Source organism: Ostrea edulis, chromosome 3, assembly GCF_947568905.1.
Source record: "Ostrea edulis chromosome 3, xbOstEdul1.1, whole genome shotgun sequence".
In the NCBI taxonomy this organism is placed as follows: domain Eukaryota; kingdom Metazoa; phylum Mollusca; class Bivalvia; order Ostreida; family Ostreidae; genus Ostrea; species Ostrea edulis.
The window spans coordinates 46,823,295-46,845,529 of NC_079166.1; the positions used below are offsets into that span (position 1 = coordinate 46,823,295).

Genomic DNA, 22,235 nt, shown 5'->3' on the forward strand with positions numbered 1-22,235 from the left:
CATACAATGCATAGTTTTGCCCATGAGAGGGCATATGCAGACTTGTGATTAATTTACATTATTTTTAAAAAGGTTTTGCCAACCTACATGTTTGTGTGAAACACGAAAGCTCAGGTTTGATATATTTCTTAAGTCACTGAAATTTCAAAGTAATAGTATATGTATACTATAGTCTGGGGAATTATATTTCAACACATGCCCCCCCCTTCCAATCCGGTTCCCCCATACCCCTATATAGTAGATCTATACAGATATTTGTTTTTCATCACTTTTATACATGTTGTTCAGGGTATGTCATTTTCCTAACGGTTATTTTCATAACGATATTTCCTTAATAAAAGAGTTGTGAGAGCCCATGTTTACAAATGTGGTATACATATAAATGACATCCGTTTACAATTACATGCACAGGTGGGCGTTATATTGTAAGCACACATGGAATACATATATGCATACAAAATATTACATCTACTGTATGTCGTGTGTTTAAACTTACAGATGTTATTATAAATCGCGTTGTGAAATAGAGGAAATGTAAGTTGAATACAAATTTATGGCATTTTTTTTTCACTCACCAAACGAAACTATGATTTCGTTGTCCAAGTTGAATGCATCCACCAAATTCCTCTTCTTGCAAGAAACTTTGTTTAGCCTCTGAATGACTGTATAAACAGTATTTAATCTCGCAGCATGCAGCATCCGGACATTACGATGCATCAATCAACAACTTTATTTATGTTTATCCGTTTCTATTACCCAAACTCTGCTCACCGTCGCTCGTTTTTGCTGTCATAAAAAAATCTGAACAAAGAATGATTGAGATTGAAAATTTGTCATTTATTACAATACCAAATGACGAAAGAAATCTTCAACATAAGATTTTGGGGGAAATCAGATAAACATTCTACATGAAAGTACCTGCAAAGCTAAATTACTCAAAGTCTGATTTCCCCCAAAGAAGACAAAATAACTTAAATAATGCTACGCTATAAGATGACAAATAAAAATTCATCAAAACAAACCCAGAGCAAAAAGATGGCGAACAAATAAGGCCAACTCAAATGATTAAAAGCCTATATACCAAGATTGCATAGCACCGGAGTAACCCTCCATGTTGAGGACGGAAAGTTGGGGTGGTGGAGGGTTGAACAAAATGAAAAAACTTTGATCCGCTTTACAATTTGTATTCACTGAATCCCATGTATATGAAAAGGCTAACGTGTGCAAAACATTACAATACCAAATGATGAAAGAAATCTTCAACATAAGATTTTGGGGGAAATCAGATAAACATTCTACATGAAAGTACCTGCAAAGCTAAATTACTCAAAGTCTGATTTCCCCCAAAGAAGACAAAATAACTTAAATAATGCTACGCTATAAGATGACAAATAAAAATTCATCAAAACAAACCCAGAGCAAAAAGATGGCGAACAAATAAGGCCACAAGATATGAAACACAGTATCATATCGGCGCCATCCAAGGTGAGCAGAGAGAAATAACTAGTTTGACTGTGGAGAGTTAATAAACATTTATCACACATGAACAGTTAACTACTGACCCGATTGCAATTAACAGTGTATATGGTTACCAAAGTTGACACATTCCTGTGCTATAACATAAAGGATATTGTATATAACAAGACATACTTTGGACATATTTGTGTATAAAAGGATAGCGTAACTAAGTGAGTCAGTAAGGTATATTGCACCAACCACATATAGCAATGTATACAGTACCAATGTGTAGCATATAAAACAGAAAACATTTTCTCTACAACTTGCAAAAAAGAATTACTACAAAGAAAATATAACAGATACCAACTTGCAAAAAACCTATTTTGTTTAAATATTTACATAGTACCAAACTTTTTGCAGCAGTTACACACTGACCTGCTCGAAGTCTTAAAATTGATATAACAGTCAATTGATACAGTCCTTAGCAGCAGTTAGACACTGACCTGCCCAAATTTTCAATTGATATATGCACGCAAGTGATGCAGTCTTTAGCAGCAGTTAGACACTGACCTGCCAAAGGTTGTTGCTGAACCTGAATGAGCCCTGACTACCAAGTTAAAAAAAATATAAGTTAAAGGTTGAAAGCAGGTATTCTTATGTAACGACGAAAGGCATTAGAGTTCCATCTGCCTAATTGTTTGATCAGATTCTCAGAATAACCCAGACTTGTGGCATATGTAGCAGCACCTATTCTAAAACTATGACCTTTGTACAACTTTGGGTTCAGACCAGCAAAGGTTGCAGCGGCATAGAGTTGAGTGGAGACATAAGAATATGTAACAGGGTTTCCCCCTATGAACTGGAATAAGGGTCCCGAAGAATGCTTGAAATGTGATAAATAGCGATGCAAAGCTGCAACAGGGCACATTGTTGGATCTATGCTGCTCTCAAGTGTAATGACAAAAGGATTGTTTTGTTTCTGATTTTTGAAATGATGTAGAACTATCTGCACTGATTTCAGTAAAGAACCCTCAAATTGAAAGGCGACATTTGACCGCTGCACCACCAAACTGCTACTTCCTGCAGATTTTGAAACAACTTCCCCAAGGCGAAGGAATGCATGAAAGCATAATTTAAACAGAGCATCTAATAATATGCAGTTGGCTTTTGCTGCAACCGTATGAGACAAAGCCGCAATAAGTTTTGCTAAAATATCTTTTGTTATCGGTAGCCTTGAGTCTACAGTCCCTGCCAATTTGTGACAACCACGTAGAAGTTTCTTTACTACAAAGGCTTGAGAAGGATCTGGCAAATTGAACAATTTGTGGACATAGCCCAGAGCAGATATGTGTGATGATATAGTGCTTGCACTCAAATTGGATTGAAATAAATGTCCAATGAAGTTGCATACATCAGAGACTTGCAAAGGTAAGTTAGTAACTGGTTTGTAATTCAGGAATAGGTCCCAAGACCGCCTATATGCAGCTCGAGATGCCTGTGTTAAGGAAGCTGTCAGAATATGAGCTGTTGCTGAAGTTAAATCTGCAATAAATGTTCCGGAACCGGGGTGGGATACTGCTCCAAATATGGAGCTTGGAACCGGGCTGTCTGAAATTGAAAACGAGAGAGACTGTCTGCAATTATGTTGCATTTCCCGGGAATATGTTTTGCTTTGAACAAGATATTCTTACATAGACACACTAACACTAGTCTGCGGACCAAGGCCATTAACGTTTTATCTTTGCTTGACTGCTTATTGATAATGTATACAACAGAAATGTTATCAGAAAAGAAAAGAATTCTCCTATTTTGTAAACATGAGCCCCAGATTTCCAGAGCAAGAACTATGGGATAAAGCTCTTTGACTGCAATCTGACAATGTTGCATGTGTTCTAGCCAAGGCTGAACAAACCAGGAGGCGCCTAATATAGCAGCATATCCCTTAGTTCCCGATGCATCAGTGTATAACTGTAAACAGTCAGACGAATCCCAATCCAATGGCAGGAAAACAGATTTGCCATTAAAATGGGAAAGAAAAAGTAACCATGTAGCCATATCTGCCCTTGATTCCTTAGTAAGGCGGATCCAATGAAAGGGTTTTTTAACACCCACCACCAGATCAATCAGACGTCTAAGAAATGCCCTACCAGGTACTACTACAGAACAAGCAAAATTAAGTAATCCAATCAGTGATTGCAAATCACGAAGTTGAACTTTTTTTCCTATGAGCAAAATTTTGTAGACACTGTGTCATTTTTGTTATTTTGTCAGGAGGAAGCCTGCATTCCATAGCTACTGAATCTACCTCAATGCCATAAATTGTAACTGTTGTTGATGGCACTATTGTCTTGGCCATGTTGATGGGAATACCTGTTTTCTTGCACAGGTACAAAAAATTTGTAAGATCATCTTTGCACTTGGAAGATTTTGCATGTGATATGAAAAAGAAGTCATCGAGAATGTGAGAGATGCCAGATGCATTGTATTTTGTATACATAATCCACTGCAAGGCATTGCTTAATTGTTCAAATATTTGACATGAACTGCTTGCCCCCAGACATCGTTCATAATAGAACGCAGAATTCCAAACAAAACCTAATAAATGGTAATCTAAGGGATTGACAGGCATGATTCTAAAGGCATCCTTAATGTCAGACTTAGCCATAAGTGCATGTTTTCCGAATTTTTGAACAAGTGAGATACTCGTGTCAATGGAGTCATAAGTAACTGCAGAGGCCTCTGGGGGGATAAGAGAGTTTACAGAATGACCATGTGGATAAGAAAGGTCATGGATAATCCGAAATTTCCCAGGGTCTGACTTAGGGACCACCCCCAAGGGAGAGGTTTTAAAATTAGTAACAGGAGGAGAGGGAAATGGACCATGTATTCTCTGAGTGTCTAAACCTTTTTTAATATATTCCTCTATCACTTCCGGGTGTTGTAATGCAGATTTATGATTATGAGGTTCATGCGTGTCTGGCGAGCCAATGCAACCTAAACGAAAACCATGGGTAACCCCATGTATCAAAAATTCTACTTTATCAATGGGGTATCCTTGGAGCTCACTTTGCAGGTTTGTTGGGTGTATAGGCGTTGGCAGATTGTTTTTGCCTGTTGCCTCCTTTGAAATGTTGCTTTTCCCTTTGAAAACATTTATATTTTGGGTGTTTGCCGGTACACTCTTGACAAAGGTGAGGGTATTTACAGGGGTTTGATGCGCATTGCTGACCTCTGTTAAATTACGAAGCAAATTTTTCCCGAGAAGGGACGAAAAGGATTCTGTTTCCCATAAGTCTGGTTTGCTGGTTTTCCAGAAACCTTAAACCCCATAGAGGCTGCCTTGAGTCTTAATTCTGGGACAGAATTTTCCCAAGGCAGTGTGTGAGATTCTCTGAGCCGCCTAAAACTCTCATCATAGCCCCTCCAGGCTGAATCAATGTATATGCGGCTCATCTCCCTCACTGAAAAACAGTACTTGAGCAGATTCCCAGCCTCCTGGGGATTTTTCTGTATGTAAATAGTGGATAAAATCAAAAAAGCATCAGTCCACTGACTAATGCTGAGGGGTGATTTGTTTTTAGATGTGTGCTCCACATCAATTTTACCAGCTTTGATGGTGATAGAGAGTGGTTCTTCAGATTGATCAGGAAGAAGTGAGCGCAAATCAACAAACTCATTTGCCCAAATCTTATTTTTCAATTTAACCGAAATAGTAGCACCTAAAGGTACCGCATCTAACATCTTGATTGGTGGAGACCTTACTGACTCACCTGAGAAAACTACATCTAAAATCGAACCCACATTAGAAATGTTGGGGGTGTCCATGGGAGAGACAGAGTGTGGTCCAGGTAGGACATTGGTAGCCCCCACACTATGGGTTCCACCTGACACTGTTGCTGAGGTCATTGTGGGTGTTGCAGCTTCTGGCTGGCTCCCCTGTACATTGTTTTCGGTAACCAACTGTTGTTCCGCCTGTCCTTGGATTGCTTGCTGTTGCACCATGTGTCTTGCCAGCTCCGCATAGTCAATCATTGGCACCACACTGGACAGCGGATGATGGTCTGGTTCTGTAGAAGGTCCAGGAACATCATTGTTTTCCCTTGCTCTCAGACGTTTACGTTTTGCAGGGGTCTTTGGCATTTTCCCTACAATACATATGCATGAAGTATTTGCTCTCAACATATTCAATTATGACATCCATATTAGCATTATCATCAACTGATGTTGAAAATACTATTTCAATAAATATCAGAATGAAATGATTAATCTTAGCAAAATTGTAAGCTGCACCGAATATAATTAGATGTGCTGTAGAAGAGGAATAGGTGTTATCACCCATCATACAGTTTGTAGTATTATATAATGTAAAACGGAACTAACATCATCCATATATGAGAATCAGCTGCTGTGCTTACAAATATGTACACCTTTTTAGACATATGCACTAGCCTCATCCGCAATGAACACCGAGACTTGCGTCCAAGGTAGAAAATGAAGGGACATAAATAAACAGCAGTATCACACAAATGTTGCATTAAAGCGAGTTCATTAAGCATAAGCTTAATATGCCACTTATTAGCTATATTATATATATCCTCACCAATGCACACACAGCATGAATTCACTTCTAGTGATAAAATATTTTACTGGACAATAGAACAATGTATAAAATGTTCCTTTAGCATGTCTTAAATTTGCAGGTTATGTTATATGTAAAACATAATATCATACATATATGAAAAAACCAGGTCGTGCTACCCAAAGGACCTCAACTGTTTTACCCATATGTAATGTGTCAAGTTTCAGCAAAATTATACTGAACATTACCGCAGAGGGAATAATATCCTCAACCATTGACCTGCCTCTTAAATGTGTAATAGTCCATGACAAGTAGTCTGGTATCCTAGAACATTAAAGCTTTAATGTTTCTGAACACTACTAAATATCCATCATGAAATGTATTCACCAGCATTAATGCACACTTTGTATGTTAGCTGTCTGCTACAGAATTTGTACAGGATTTTAAGTCAAGCATGCAGTATATATTTAGGTAAACATTATATTGAATGTTTACCAGCTAAGATGCAATGCTAGTAGAAGGATAGCAACCGAGCAAGGGAGATGATAATACTTATAGATGTATACATTATACTCGAAGTTTCAAATGACCTTCAAGTACACATGTACTGACTATTCACAAAGCAGTATACCTCAGTGATACACATGACATGTAAACATACTTAATGTTTAATAGTTGATGTAAGTACACATACTAAATGTCTAACACTTAAATGCACTGCTCGGTTGAGGATAGCACCAGGGTAACATATATCAACAGTATCATGCATTTACTAGTAAACATGACACTAAATGTTTACAAACTTAGTATGATTGCCAGGGGTAATGCAGCATCAGACGATAGACTAATAATCATATATGAATGCTTCAATGTGAGATTTAAGACAACATTATACCGTATGCCTCCAATGAGATTTAGGTGAACAAACTGAACATATACTGAATGTTTCAATAATCTATGAGATTCAAGTGAACATTATACTGAATACTTCAATATATGATTTAAGTGAGCATTATACTGAATGCTTCCAGTTAGATTGCCCTGAACATTATACTGAATGTTTCAATAATCTATGAGATTCAAGTGAACCTTATACTGAATACTTCAATATAGGATTTAAGTGAGCATTATACTGAATGCTTCAAATTAGATTCCCCTGAACATTATACTGAATGTTTCAAGAATCTATGAAATTCAAGTGAACATTATACTGAATACTTCAATATAGGATTTAAGTGAGCATTATACTGAATGCTTCAAATTAGATTTCCAAGAACATTATACTGAATGTTTCAATAATCTATGAGATTCAAGTGAACCTTATACTGAATACTTCAATATAGGATTTAAGTGAGCATTATACTGAATGCTTCAAATTAGATTCCCCTGAACATTATACTGAATGTTTCAAGAATCTATGAAATTCAAGTGAACATTATACTGAATACTTCAATATAGGATTTAAGTGAGCATTATACTGAATGCTTCAAATTAGATTTCCAAGAGCATTATACTGAATGTTCCAATAATCTATGAGATTCAAGTGAACATTATACTGAATGCTTCAATATAGGATTCAAGTGAGCATTATACTGAATGCTTCAAAATGAGATCCCGATGAACATTATACTGAATGTTCAAATAATATAAAATTCTGAGATTCAAGTGAACATTATACTGAATGCTTCACCATGAGATTGAAGTGAACATTATACTGAATGTTTCAATACTCTATGAGATTTAAGTGAACATTATACTGAATGTTTCAATACTCTATGAGATTCCAGTGAACATTATACTGAATGGTTAAGTATGAGATTTAAGTCAAACATTACATGAATGTATCAGATATATATCATCAGCTGATATATTTAAATAGGTCCTTAGAATTAACGTCAACAATTGCTGCCGACTCTGACCTATAGAAATTTGAGTTAATGCTCAAATTTTAATATGATGATACTGGCCTTAGTTTTTTAGCTGTTATTATAACAGCATTCCTGATGCTTCTCAAGAACTTTCTCATAGGTTGGCAATTGGAGGGCGTTGATAATAAGTGAACTCCGTCAGGTCCGAGGAAAGACAGATCCTGCCAAAATCCTCGATGGGGCCAAAATATCAACCCCTGTAAATTATCTGTCATTACACGTAGATGGTTATTAATGGCGATGACTTGGGAATTGAAACGCTGACCCGCAACGTATGGTAAACGACGCAGCAGTTGACCAATTAACACATGTTTAACCCCAACTCCTTCGTGTAAAAATTTTGCAACAGCGACAATGTCCGTGGCAATCTTAAGAGGGTCTGAATTCACTTTAATGTCATTTTCCCCGATTTGAATAAAGCAAATATCTGGGATGGCGGAGGGGAAACTAAGTATTGTAGCATCCTGGGATAGATGTGATAAACGTAGACCTCCTTTACCCCTCATTGTTACGGAATATGAACCCGCATCCAAATTCAGATTAGAAATGTTATTTCTGATTGTGAATTCATCCAATCGCCTGATGAAGGAATGTCCCAAAATCACAACATCCATGATATGACCATTAGTCATTGTTTACAAAACGCACGCCACTCCAACGCCAACACTGTAAGAAGTTCACCGAAAATACCAGCTCAAACCGAGCGAATAGATACGTAACCGAAGTTAACGAACCCGCACAGTCATACAACTTACTTGTTGTTATAGAAATTAAATTTGGATCCTTCGATTTGAACAAAATGAAAAAACTTTGATCCGCTTTACAATTTGTATTAACTGAATCCCATGTATATGAAAAGGCTAACGTGTGCAAAACACAAGCTATCGCGTGCCTATCCAAGCCATTGATTGGCTAACAAACTTGAGGCCCCCAACGGGGTAAAGTTATACGAGGTCCCCAATAGGGCAAATGACACATATATACGCTTTAAACATAAATGCTATTATGTTCCATAATATTGATTTTACGTAGCGCATCTACATGTATGTACATGGATTGGTGGTTGGTTTAACATTTCCTTTGGCAAAAAGTTTCACACAGATGAAACATTTAATCTACCATTATTACAGACATTGACGTATACTTATGTGGTATGTGCTGATTTTCTCTAGGCGAGTCAGTCACAGCAACAAAACACTTTCGGAACCCCTTTTTGTTTTTCGACTATTCTATGACTGAGTAAGGAATTCCGGAAAATAAATTCACACGAAAATACACAATTTTTACTGATCACGTGGTTGCTATCCGTCGCTACCTTAAAGGACACATCGCATGTTTCTAAACTTATTAATTTTATCAGCAAAAATTAATTCATTTCATGCCTAAAACTACTTTACATGTGTTTTATATCAAACAGTTTGCGTAGTTTTCGAGTTTGAAAGCGATGAAATTCAAATCTTCCGATATGCATATTTTCTTCGATATTTTACGCGCCATTATCTGTGATGTCATATGTGACCTCGAGAGAGAAGATTTGAAAACAGTTGTTAGCCATTTCATAAACAGATTAGATTTAATTGACAAAAAATCCAATTATCACATTAACGGCTTGTAAATAACACTGCATTAGGATGTTTTGTGCCGTTTAAGGGTGTACTTGCTGTCAGTAGAGAGGATTGGGACTGTTTTTTTTTTTTTCAATTTTCGAAGGAAGGTATGAGGGACAAGACGTGAATATTTTTTGTCGGCACAACGACTTTGCCATAAAAAACAAGTAGAATTTGTCCCTGTACTTTTTCAAACAAGCACTTGGACAAAGACGTAGATAAACTGCGAGAAAATGGTTCTATCAAAGCTACGCACTGTTGCATATAGGCTACGACATATGCTTTCCGTTCTGCTCTCAAATTCAATACACATTCGCACCAACTGACCTTCACCTTGTAACAGCATGTAGGCAGAACTTGTGTTCGCAGTTTCTACCAACTGGTAGTTTTAAAAAAGAAATTTAAAGATAAAAGATAATTGAACTTTCAATTATAAATAATAAAATATGATATTTCCCAACTATGAATTGTATGTTATGTACCTTTTCCCCCCTTTTCCACTATGTATATATGTTTATAACTTCCTAATAATTTTTCTTGTACCTAATTGTATTTTTAAACAATTAGTAATTTTGTAAAATTATGATTATATATGTCATGTCATGATCCTCTGTGGAGGGAAATGATATGAATGAATGAATAACCAGAAATTTGATCATTTTTATTTTTTCGAAATGCACCCATGACAGTAGGCCTAGTTGTCAATGATACGTAATCGTATCATAATTTAAGCCTATCTAACTTATCCAAAAATAAATTTAATAATAATTGCACTGCTTATTTTAGGAAAGCAACAACGCTAATCACCGTTGTTTAAAGAAATGGCATTATCAAATAGTGTTTAGACAGCGATCCCATGTAAACATTATTTACTCGCAAATGCAGATTTCATACTCGCTTTCCTCGCTACATTTGGGTCTCTATTTGTATGCACTGGTGGCTAAATGATATAAGACTCGGGAAATTTGTCAACGTCGAAATAAATGTTATCCGTGGTAAATAAATTAGGCCCTTAAAACCCGAGTTTTTAAAAATATCTAACACTATTTTTACAACAAGTTGATCGACGAAGGTCGCATATGACGTCACTGTACCACCTATCTAATTTTGAAATCGGGGCTTAGATTTAAATTTGGGGTTTTCATAAAACAGCTGACATTGAAAAGGTGCATCTTTCTTTTTGTAAAAAAGTGTTAGGAGTAAACGAAAGAAACAACAATAGTATGGTATGTTGTGAACTTGGCAGATTTCCACTTTACATTAGAAGAAAAATTAGAATTTTTAAATTCTGGTTAAAAATTAAAACCTCGAATAACTGTATTTTGAAAGATTGTTATGAAAATATGATTGCAAAGAATGACAGCTGGATTGTTAATGTGAAACATGATCTGTCAAGCATTGGTTTAGAATATTTGTTTGAAAAGTCGTGTGTGAATCAGCTTAAAGATTATAAAATAATAGAATTCAGAATATTGGATATTTACAAACAAAACCTAATGTCGTCTCTTTCAAGTTCACCAAAAAGTGTTCTTTATCAACTTTTGTTTACAATCATATCTCAAAAGACCAATCAACTTAAAAGGGAAAAAAAATATCATTAAATTCAGAACGTCTTCACATTCTTTGAATATTGAAAAAGGCAGACACAATAATGTTTTAAGGACTGCGAGGCTTTGTAAATTATATGATTATAATGATACAGAAGATGAGTTTCATTTTATCCTGAAATGTCCATTTTACAAAGATTTGAGAAAGAAATATATTAAGAGTTTTTATTACACAAAACCAAGTGTCTTTAAATTAATTAAGCTCCTTAGTGTAGACAATACCAAAGAACTCAATAACTTGGGAAAATTCTTAGTTCAAGCTGTGAAAATACGAAGTTTAGCATTGTAAATCAATAATATAATTATAGTATTTTTCTAGTAACATGTGCATCTCATAATGCGATTACATATATATTATTTTTATTTGTAATTTCTTCTCCTCCTATCTTCTCCCGTCCACTCACCTGTTGTTTATCTTATACAATTTGATATATTGTGTATACAAATGTACATGTACTAGATGTATTCCGATGAGTTGTATAACTCAAGGACAATAAAGAATTGAATTGAAAGGCCGAGGTTTTCAACCGGTCGGTTTTCCTAAGGTAAGTTAAGTAGGGGCGGAGCTAATTTAAGGCAGGTGTGAAGCCCCGAGCTCGAGGAAACCCTTGCTTGTATATACCGTCCCAAATACACAGGATGTTATCTGTGTTACCTGCATTACCTGTACGTTTTTGTAAGATTGAAAAATTCATGGTAGTCATTTTTCTTGTGCAAGTCAATCGAAATGTTGATAACTAAATCTAATGAATCAAACATGTAATTAAAGATATATATATTATGCCCATCGCATTTGTCGCATTTTGCGATTTTTCAGGAAAAAATGCGACAGAAATTCCGGAAATGCGACACGGACATTTCGTATTTTAGAAATCACGTCGCCATCTTGAATTTCAGCTGTTGGCATCCAAACAGCCTCAGGGTTGTTTTACCTGTGCAGAATGTGGATACCCTGTCGCATGGGAACAATAGACTTAGGGGTGTCTTGTTTATTTAGTAGTTTACACAAGACAAAAGGTTGATCGTCTGTGTGCAGGTAGGTGTGAATGAAATGAACTTTACACGTGTGAGTTGTCTACATATCGTAATGAAAATAGAAATAAAGTATTCTTTATAGCTTACTGGGGAGCTACCGGTTTTAGACTGGGGAATAAAAAGCGTGTGATTATGCACACAAGCTAATTAATGGAAGATACTTCCGTGTCAATAAAAACATAAAATTCAATTTGTCGGTTCATCACAGTGCAAAAATAAAGTGCATCGCCACAGCACATGATACGCCCGTCAATCATTATTTAATTATCACAAAACAGAGAAGAGTGGATGAAAGAAAATCATGTCAAACTTTAATAGTAAAAAGATCTAAAATGATTTTTCCATTCATAATGCTATATGTACTTCTCTCTGCTGTAGTTTTTTAATGAAAACAAATAGTGCATTTTTATATTTTTTCAACTGGTAGTTTTGGATTTAAACAAATGTCAAATCTGCAGGTTTGCTCATTGTATATCTTTTTATTGCCACATCTTAATAAAACATCAAATTACTTATCATTAAAATATGCCTATATACATATTGCAACCATCTGTTCATCTTACTCAGAAATGACACTCTGCATGTTGGTTGATAAGAGAAAAAAAAATTTAAAAAATATATTGTACAATGTCAAATTAATTTTGATAACTTCATTTTGAAAATAAAGGCTAGCCACCAAAACAGATCACTACTAATTAAGAGGCTTAGATTCCTTCTGCCCAATTCCCTAGAGATATAGATAACACCTGCTTGATCAGAGATGCTCTACCAGAAGTGATTAAGACAGTCTTCTTACACTAAACCCATTAATTAATCTTATCAAAATGCCCTTTGCATGCTACCCCCATGGGACAAGTGGAATTTCTCTTGTTACTGTTAGAAACAAAAGAAACATTATAAAGGCTTAAAAAACTGTACAGTATATCTTAAAAAATATGTATTTTCTTGATGTAACATTTTTGAATAAGGTTACTAAAAAACCATTAGATCAGAAGGGATTGTACCCATTAAAACATACACTTTTTAAAAAAAAATCACCTCAATTAAATGTCACAGTGACCCTAAAGTAGGGTGTGACACACCTTCTACCTAAGATGCATTATTTGACCAAGTTTGGTGATTCTAGGTTTCATAGTTTTCAAGTTATGAGTCGGACAGGGTTTTGCCATATTTGGACATATCTTCTTAATTAAAAGTCACAGCGACCTGGTTTTAATGTGCGACACACCTTCTACCCAAGATGCATCATCTGACAAAGTTTGATTATTCGAGGCCTCATAGTATTTAAGTTATGAGCCGGACACGAAAAAGCTAATAGACGGACGGACAGACGGACGGACATGAAGGCCATAACACAATACATATGTACGTCCCGTCCTAAGACGGGCGTATAACAATTTCATCTAGAAAATTAAACTATTGAATGTTCACCTACATTGTACATTTTTAATCCATGTGACGGTATTTGACGGTAATATAGTTTATAAATGGGAGAATGTTGGGGAAATTGCATAATTCTTTAGGTCTTTGGTTTGATCTACATGGAAAATGGCCACGAGGAAACGCAAAATTGTACGTTTTTCTGACATTGCTACGCTGTCATCTTTTGACTTCACATCATCTTAAGCCATTTAAAATTTATTTCAGACTTCCAGAGTTCCCTTCTCCACAACATGATGTCATTCTGGATTTCAAGATGAAAACAGGATTCTTCAGTAAATTCTTTGAAGAATGTGATGTTGTGAAACTATAATGATGTGATATGTATTACAGTAATTAATCTTCAGTAACTTTGTCATCAGTGATTTTTTATAGACTGCAAATTTAATGTTAATGATGAGTATTATATGTCATTTACACTATTAACATGATTAATAAACATATAGAAACTCATTTATTGTCTTTATTCAATGTAGCCAGTTATAGGCTATGACATACTCCTATTTCTTCTGGTATGAAATAGAATTGAATCAACTTAGCCAAAAACAATATTTAAAAATAAAACCATGATTGTGCTGCAATGTCATCTAGACTGACTGATAAGCAATCTGTTGAAATACAATTTTCACACTATCATAATAATAGTGATTTATGATCAAAGTTGAACAAAGCTACGTTCTAAGAATAATCAGAGACATATATATGGTATGTTGTATATGCCGTCTTGAATAATATACATGAAATATAGATCTACAGTAAACAGTATGAGTCGATGCACGCGCGCCAAGTTGCGACACAAAATGTCGGTCCAGTGTGTATATATATATATAAAGCACAAACAAACAATTATAACAACCAACCTTACGTTTACCCCTAGGATCTAAACGATACATGTGATAATCAATTAATTAATATATAAAGCACTAAATAATCACAACTAGGTACTGAAAATTTTCACCCCAGCCCGGGGTCGAACCAGCGGCATACGGCACCCACCGCCTAGCAAGACTGTCAAACCAGTGAGCAAGTCCACTCGGCCACGACTTCCCTAAAAAGAAAGTTTTGTTATGCTCCTAAAGCGCTACTTATACACACTGGTGCAATCTCACACAGTCGCTGTAAGGTTGGGTGTTATAATTGTTTGTTTGTGCTTTATATTAAATATTCTATACAATTGCATCGAGAGATCCACTCTCCTTATAAAATATCTTAAACACTGAATGACACAGCGACTGTGTGAGATCCCACGCCCCGTGATGACTACATGTGTATATTCCAAAACTGCTCAGAAAGTTTTATTCAGTGTGAATTAATTTTTCTGGAAGGCACACCAGAGTTATCTGTGTGACTCGTCCATAACGGATGGCCTACAAAACTGTCAGGACATTCGGATTTTCCGACAGTTTCTTCTATAACTGGTCCAGACGAAGAATTTGTTCTTCCTCTGGATCCCAATTCCAACCATTATATGCAACAAAGAGCCCTTATAGCTCCTAACTTCTCTTCCGATAAGTTGACAGTTACATCAATCTAATTAAAATTTAGATGTTAGATCCGCTCGCGTACTCGCATACATATGTACGAGCGGATCTAACATCTAATTTTAATAAGATTGCAGTTACATACACGTTTGTCGCCATGTTTCGAGGGAAAATTACGCTTATAGATTTTTAAATGTATTGTGGCTAATTATCGCAATACTTCAGCGAACGAACTATTACAATCAATTTCTATAAGCATAAGGAAGACAAAATGCATATAATTCTGTATATTTTGAAAACACGAGATATGTCCTTTAAGTCCATAAAGCAGTGAGGGTTCTTTAGCGCGCCACACTTACTGTGACATAAGACATCCGTTTTTAAGGTCATCTCTGAGGACCCGTGACATTCACACCTGATGCCGAGCGTTTGGAGACGGAACTCTCAATAGCTGTTTGTCGCGGCCGGGATTCGAAGAGCAGTGGCTAGGGGCTATAATAAAAGGTCTTTTTTTTACCATACAAATATTATAGGGTTATTGAACTTATATTGGTGAATATTGGCACAAGTTGGCTGTAAAAATACACGAGCTTGCGAGTGCATTTTGACAACCAACGAGTGCCAATATTCACCTATATAAGTTCAATAACCCTTTTATTATATAGCTAAAGTATTTAGTTGTTAAATTATATCCCTTTTCACTCCACTTACTCCAAACTAGACGAGAATTCATCAATATTGGCAGTGTGCAATAACAGCATGCATTTCTTAACTGTTCAATATTTAACCCGCCATTAATACATGAAGCAAACTGAGTTTGTAAATGGAGGCATCATAATTTATGTACAGTAAAACATTTTGCTTAAGTAAATATCAAATACCGGCTCTGTCAGATTCGGGGGACCATCGTCTGCCATTTTGGCTTGTTTACGTCGTTACGGTAACGTCAATATTGAACGCTCATACTCGGAATGTTTCGGGCGCATACAATTTACGCAATGCAAAGTTAGCGTTCAATAAATTCTCAGGATATTGAACGCTAACATTCTCTAGATTTTACGCAGATTTTATATTAGACTATTTATTAGCTATATAATGAATAGGAAAATATTGAAGTATCTTCTTCTCAAGAATCATTGATTGATTATTCAATATTCGTTTGTTTTACTTCCTGTTAAGAATGTCACTCATACTGAGATGTCACCAGCTGTAGGTGAATTATCACAAATGTAGACCTATGCTTAGCGCTCAGCGTTCATTAACGTGCCAACGACTGCTGCGACACGGGACCTTCGTTTTTAATAAGGTCATGTATCTGAAAGACCCATGATTCTTACATCTAAATGTTGAGTGTTGGACAAAGGAGCAATCACTGCCAATGTTCATATGGTAGGTTTGACGCAGTCATAGCACGGACGAGGCTCGAACTCACGACCTCCCGTTAACGCTCGAACGCTCTACCAGTGAGCTACCGCGACCTTCTTATAACAACAGGACCATGATTAGTCATAGATGGTGCAGATTCAAGGTTTTTCTTCTTCAAAGTGTGGCTCTTTGAAGTACGTGACCACCATATGAGAATTTCACTTGGGAATACATACATTGTTGGGGAAAATCTTTAAAATTCTTCTTATCAACGACAGCAGGGTCATGATTAGTCATGTTTAATTCAGGGGCCCTGGGAGTAAAATGGGGCCACAATAGGAGATTAAAGGTTTATATAGGAATATACAGGAATTTAATGTAAACCTCTTCTCAAGAGTAGCAGGACTAGACCTACGCTAAATCAGATGTAAATGTTCCAAAGTTGTGGGATTCAAGTCGGGGGCATATTGTTTTGTCCTGTCTGTGTGTCCGAAACTTTACCCTTGCTCATAACATTTGAATAGTATTTTATATGCATATTCCTTGCAATAAGATCGTCTTTTGGTACCAAAGTTTTTATCGTGTGGCCTTGATCTTGGAGTTTGATCTACTTTTAACAAAACTTGAATAACTTGTTAACTATTTAATGTATGGTATTCATGATTTTAATACAGATTTCTTATGGTCTGGCTTACATTTCATACATGATCTTTGTCCTTGCGAACTTGACCTTGGAGTTTAACCCATATTTCAAAACTTTTAAACTTACTCATAACGTTTGAATAGTGAGTGATGTATTCCTTTTGACAACACGTTTTTCCGAAACCAAATTTGTTAACCTTGTAACATTGACCTTGAAGTCTGATCTACTTTTAAGAAAACCAAACCTATTAGATATCTCCTGAACTATTTTTGATGGAAAAACCTTTCATTTGATACCATGTTTTGTGACTTTGGATTTCGACGTACACTTAAAAAACCTAACCTATTCAACATTCCCTGAACGATTAAGCTTGAAACATATATTGCATATATAAATTTCTTATAGCAAAGACTTTTATTTCATGCCATGATCTATGCCGTTCACCTTCTCCATCCCGCCGGTAAGTGAGAAAGTTTCCCAGTTTACTTTCGGAAGGTTGGTGGTCTCTTCCCAGGTACATTGTATCTGGGTTCTCTCTTCCACTAATAAAAATAGGGCGCCACCATATAACTGAAAAATTGTTGAGTGTGGCGGAAAACATCAATCGATCCACAGTAAGGTACATGTAATGTTAGTCACATTGATGTTGAGGCATCCCTATGGTGTGTGAATTCAAGTTACGGTATGTCGTGGCCCTTTTGGGACTAGGTTGGGGCCACAATATGGGGTCAATATTTTTCATGGGAATAAAGAAAAATCATAAGAGCTAAACACACCGTCGCGGTGGTCTAGAAGTCGCGACAAACCTAAGTTGTTAAAACAGGTAGTGAAAGTTCCATCGCAAAACGTTCAACATCAGGTGTGAATATCACGGGTCCTCGGAGATGACCATAAAAACGGATGTCCCGTGTCACAGTAGGTATGGCACGCTAAAGAACCCTCACTGCTCAATGGCCTTAAGCTCGGAGCAAAGGCCTAAATTTGAAACCCTTCACCGGTGTTGGTGACGTCTCCATGAGTGAAAAATTCTCGAGAGAGACGTTAAACAAGATACAATCAATTAAGCGAGAGCTAAACAACAGCAGGGTTAAAGGGACTCAGGTGAGCGATGTGACCTATGGGTCTCTTGTTTGTCTATAACTCCAAATATAAAGGAATTGATTAAACTTCTGTGATTATTTTCATATATTTTCAGGACGATGAAGGTTACTCTTGCTTTTCCATTTCTGACTGTCAACTCTCAGCCAGTACCCAGTTCAACCATACTTCCGAAGTAGACAAGTTAGTTCACCTCCTCTATTAGGTCCCCGTCAAATGTTGCTAATGTGTTGGTGTTTATTTTCATCAGTCCTGTCTTCTCTTTGTATTCATTGTCTGCTCCTGCTGATGTTGTGGCTAGAAAGTTGAAATTATCCAACACCTGCTTGACTTAATTGTATGAAAGGAGCCCCATGTCGAAGGTGAAGTCCAGGTCATCCAACTGCGTCTAAAGTATCTGTGTTTCTTTCCCGTCGTGATGGTCAATAAATCCTAAGCTAAAAGAGGAAGGATGAACGTATATATTACTAAGATCTGCTCCGAATGAGCAACATTGCATGTCATGCACTGAAATGTGCACTGGATAAAGGAAATTCCCTGTGTGCCAGTAGCTTTCACTGTGTTTTGTTTTTTACTCTATCAAACACCTTTTCGACAAGTTATGGAGAAGAGAGGCTGTGATACACTAATGAACTTACGTGATGTATCCCATAATTCATGTCAAAATGGGTCACGGAGATTTCATATTCAGACGTCGATAAGGGTAAATATTTTGTGATTGTTATAAATTATACAATAAAATCACAATTTTTCGTTACCTCCTTTTTCTTCATTAAAGGACCTCCCCCTTTAGCAGTGACATATGGCCCCGACGATTTAGTAAAACACAAAAGTTTGAATTCTGCCATTTACAACACCCCAAGATGTTCATTAATACCTTAACTTACAGGTTTGGTATTTTATTTTACTGAAAAATTTGTTAACATTAAGAGCTACGCCGTCTTTTGAAGTCAGGGATTGCCTGTTCTTGTTAAATCTCTATTGATATCCATTGAATGACAGGTTTTTAAAGCCTTTGTTTATATTGTCCAAACTTCTCCTTTCTATCATAATTCTGTTTTGTAATAAAGAAAATTATATCTGAAAGACAAGACCGAACAATCTCGTGTCGGTGATGAAATTCATGAAAATCTGCAAAAACAACAGGTTTTCTTTCTACTTCATTTGTCTGTCTTTACCCCATCTTGACCTGCTGCATATTAAATCAGCCACGTAATATTCTGTGTCACGCTAGTGCTCGAAATACTTATCAGGCCGCACGGAATTGTCGACTACATGTGTACATACCAAATATGGGAGACGGGGGAGGGGCATCCCCTGTTACACCCCAAATCGTCGCCCGGCATCCGAAATCGTCACCCCGGTGACAATTTGGGACAATATTGCACTATCATTAGGGGCGACGATTTGGGATGTACTATTGTACACCCCAAATCGTCGCCCGTCCTAAATCTTCGTCCGTTAATTTGACGTTTTTAGGATAGATTACACAGAAGTTATTTTATTGTACACCTTCTTATATGGGGATACATAGATTTTACTTGGTCTATTTATCTGTCTGTTCGCACCCATATCTCTGGTGTTTGTAAACGTATTGCACTACAAGTTTGTGTGTAGATTACAAATGACCCTCTGACATGCTTTCCCCCAAAAATGAGAATTCTGCAATGTGAGGTTAAACCGCCGCGATTTATGCACAATTATTTATGAACCACATGAAATCTCTTGATCGTGAGCTCAAAACACTGTGAACTGTAATCATAGCGAACTATTTTCGACTGTCACTCTGGTGTTTGTGAAGCGATTGAGCAAAAATTTTGTATGTAGGTTATATGGGACTAGACTTTATATAGACAACAATGACAACAACAACACGACCACCAACAATACATACAATTCTTTCAGTAGTAACAAAATCACTACCAACCAAAACAACAATAACAAATATTGTGATCATAATAAATCTTGTTTAAAAAATATACAACAGAATCAGTAGAAGACGAAGTAGAAGATTAGAATGCTTGTAAGGTCCAAAAAACCTTTTGTGGTCATAGCTGGACCACAGAAGAAGAAGAACGAGGAGAGGAAAAGGAGTTTACAAACAGGGTCAGTTTGTATGTAATTGATGTTTCCAATAGTTGCAGCAAGGGGAACGACAATTTGGGTTCTTCCTGTTGCTACGTCCTTGTGTTATTTGGATTTTAATCAACAAAGAATGTACATTTCAACATTCTCTCTCTCTCTCTCTCTCTCTCTCTCTCTCTCTCTCTCTCTCTCTCTCTCTCTCTCTCTCTCCATGTCAGGCATTCAGTCTTTTATTCGCTTAAAGCTGTATGATCCAAAGTTCATGTAAAGTTATTAATTTCCCTTGAAAACAGATATAAAAGAAAACATTTATAAAGTAAATATATCTAGAGAGTAGCCTAGGGTTAGGCTTCTATAAATAGAACCACCTGCAATATGTTTACCCACAAAAAATGGTAATTAAAATTCAACGCTAGCAAATCCTGTACTTTGCGGTTCTGTTCGAAAGGCATACAGATAAATCAATCAACATGTTATATTCATATGCATTAATCTCATTATGGGGAAATAAATGAATGAAAGACAATGAAACAGTTTAGATTTGTACTCGAAAAAAACTAGAAATCAGATAAGTTTTTTAAAAATTCAATTATTTTGAAATTAAGGACTGGATTAGAGCAATGTAATTGCTCTAATCCAGTTCAGTTCCTGTTGTTGTTTTCTAACTGGAAATTACCGATTTTCATAGATTCTTAAATTCGAAAATCATACATTTGTACCTGACCTTGGTCGTATTTACTTCAAACTGTAATTTGTAAGAATATGTATACATCGAAATATGACGGAAACAATCTGGGAAATGTCTTTTTGTTGAAAAATAAAATGTCAAAATGAAGTACCGGTATTGTTAAAAAAAAAAACTTATTCGGTATATACATACATACATACAAACAAACATGCATACATAAATATCAAGGATAGCCCATGAAAGCTCGATAGCTTATTTCCAATGGGGTCCTTTGATGCGCGGATGTTTGCGCTAGTGTCTAGAGAACCGAGAAATGCACACTCAGACACAAATCCAAAGTCCGAGATTTGATCATTTATACGCACTCATAGCCTACTTATCGTAAACATAATCAATTATACCGCATACTTTCATTATTTGTGTAAAGTACTTGGGAAGTACTTATGTATTCATTAAAATAGAAAGTATTTCCTTATTCTATTTCAAACATTCGTTCCCGGACAGTCATTTATATTGAATGTCCTTATGAACATGCATAATTAGGAAATATCTGATTTGAATAAAATTTAATTTACACTACATAGAGATTCTTGCTTTCTATTTTGAAATACTGTGTCCGTGTAATTCTTTCGTATGCAAAAGATTAACCTCCAAAGTCAGGTTCCTATCCGGTTAAGGAGTTTATGATTTCAACAAGCTCAAAATTGTATAATGAAGTTTTCTTTTTGTCCGCCATAATTTCATTATGTTTTATGGTCTTTCATTTCAACAAATTGAACTCCTCTTAAGGTTTTAACTTAAAATGCTTTATGCCAAGTTTGCTTGGTTCATATGTTTTGAAAGGAAGCTTAAGAAGCGAGGAAGTTAACACCAGCAGCGGCAATTTTCACCAAAAATAACCACGAATCTAATGTGACGTCATGGTTACTTTTTTCTGTACTGTGCGACATTAAATTTGAATTATTTGTGAAGAAAATAAAAGAATTCTCTAAGCATGTGTGGAAGTCAGATATGTGGTATAAAGAGCACAAAATTGAGAGCAAGACAAACGCGGTAATCTAAATTCCTCTGTTTTGATTATTAATGGAACAAGTCCTACAAACACTGCTTATTTTCTTCAAAATTCATTGACGAAACATAGCTTCAAAATATTGTGGTGGAATATGTTTTTCATGATTTGAATTTAAATTTCTCTTATCAAAGAATTTCATCAATATTCAT

At 36.0% G+C, this 22,235-nt stretch overlaps 2 protein-coding genes and 1 long non-coding RNA gene across 6 annotated transcripts in view; 2 read left to right on the top strand and 1 right to left on the bottom strand.

The window, feature by feature from the left end:
• Nucleotides 1–22,235, top strand: part of LOC125677196 (platelet endothelial aggregation receptor 1-like) — a 351,642-nt gene that overhangs the window by 19,457 nt on the left and 309,950 nt on the right. Inside the window, exon 10 of one of the 4 annotated variants that reach the window (XM_056157982.1) lies at nucleotides 18,339–18,424. The exons of the other annotated variants lie outside the window; for them this stretch is intronic. Within the exon in view, the coding sequence (XP_056013957.1) occupies nucleotides 18,339–18,346 (8 nt within the window). The 3' untranslated portion in view covers nucleotides 18,347–18,424. The remainder of the gene's footprint in view (nucleotides 1–18,338; nucleotides 18,425–22,235) is intronic. 4 annotated transcript variants of the gene reach the window in all.
• Nucleotides 729–8,986, bottom strand: LOC125653200 (uncharacterized). Its single transcript, XM_056157955.1, has 3 exons — nucleotides 7,728–8,986; nucleotides 5,229–7,691; nucleotides 729–3,066 (listed from the first exon to the last, which is right to left on the bottom strand). Exons 2-3 carry the CDS (start codon nucleotides 5,638–5,640, stop codon nucleotides 2,090–2,092), a joined length of 1,389 nt encoding a protein of 462 aa, XP_056013930.1. The 5' UTR covers nucleotides 5,641–7,691; nucleotides 7,728–8,986; the 3' UTR covers nucleotides 729–2,089.
• LOC130052588 (uncharacterized) lies at nucleotides 10,919–14,107 on the top strand. Its single transcript, XR_008800934.1, has 2 exons — nucleotides 10,919–12,215; nucleotides 13,862–14,107. It is a non-coding gene; the product is annotated as an uncharacterized LOC130052588 (long non-coding RNA).

Bases quoted from the DNA above. Each gene is read 5' to 3' on its own strand.
- LOC125653200 (XM_056157955.1), bottom strand. From the start codon at position 5,640: ATGTTGAGAGCAAATACTTCATGCATATGTATTGTAGGGAAAATGCCA. The intron at 3,067-5,228 runs GTGAGTCAGTAA...TTTCAATTTCAG, and splicing joins TTTAGATGTAGTTTTCTCAG to ACAGCCCGGTTCCAAGCTCC.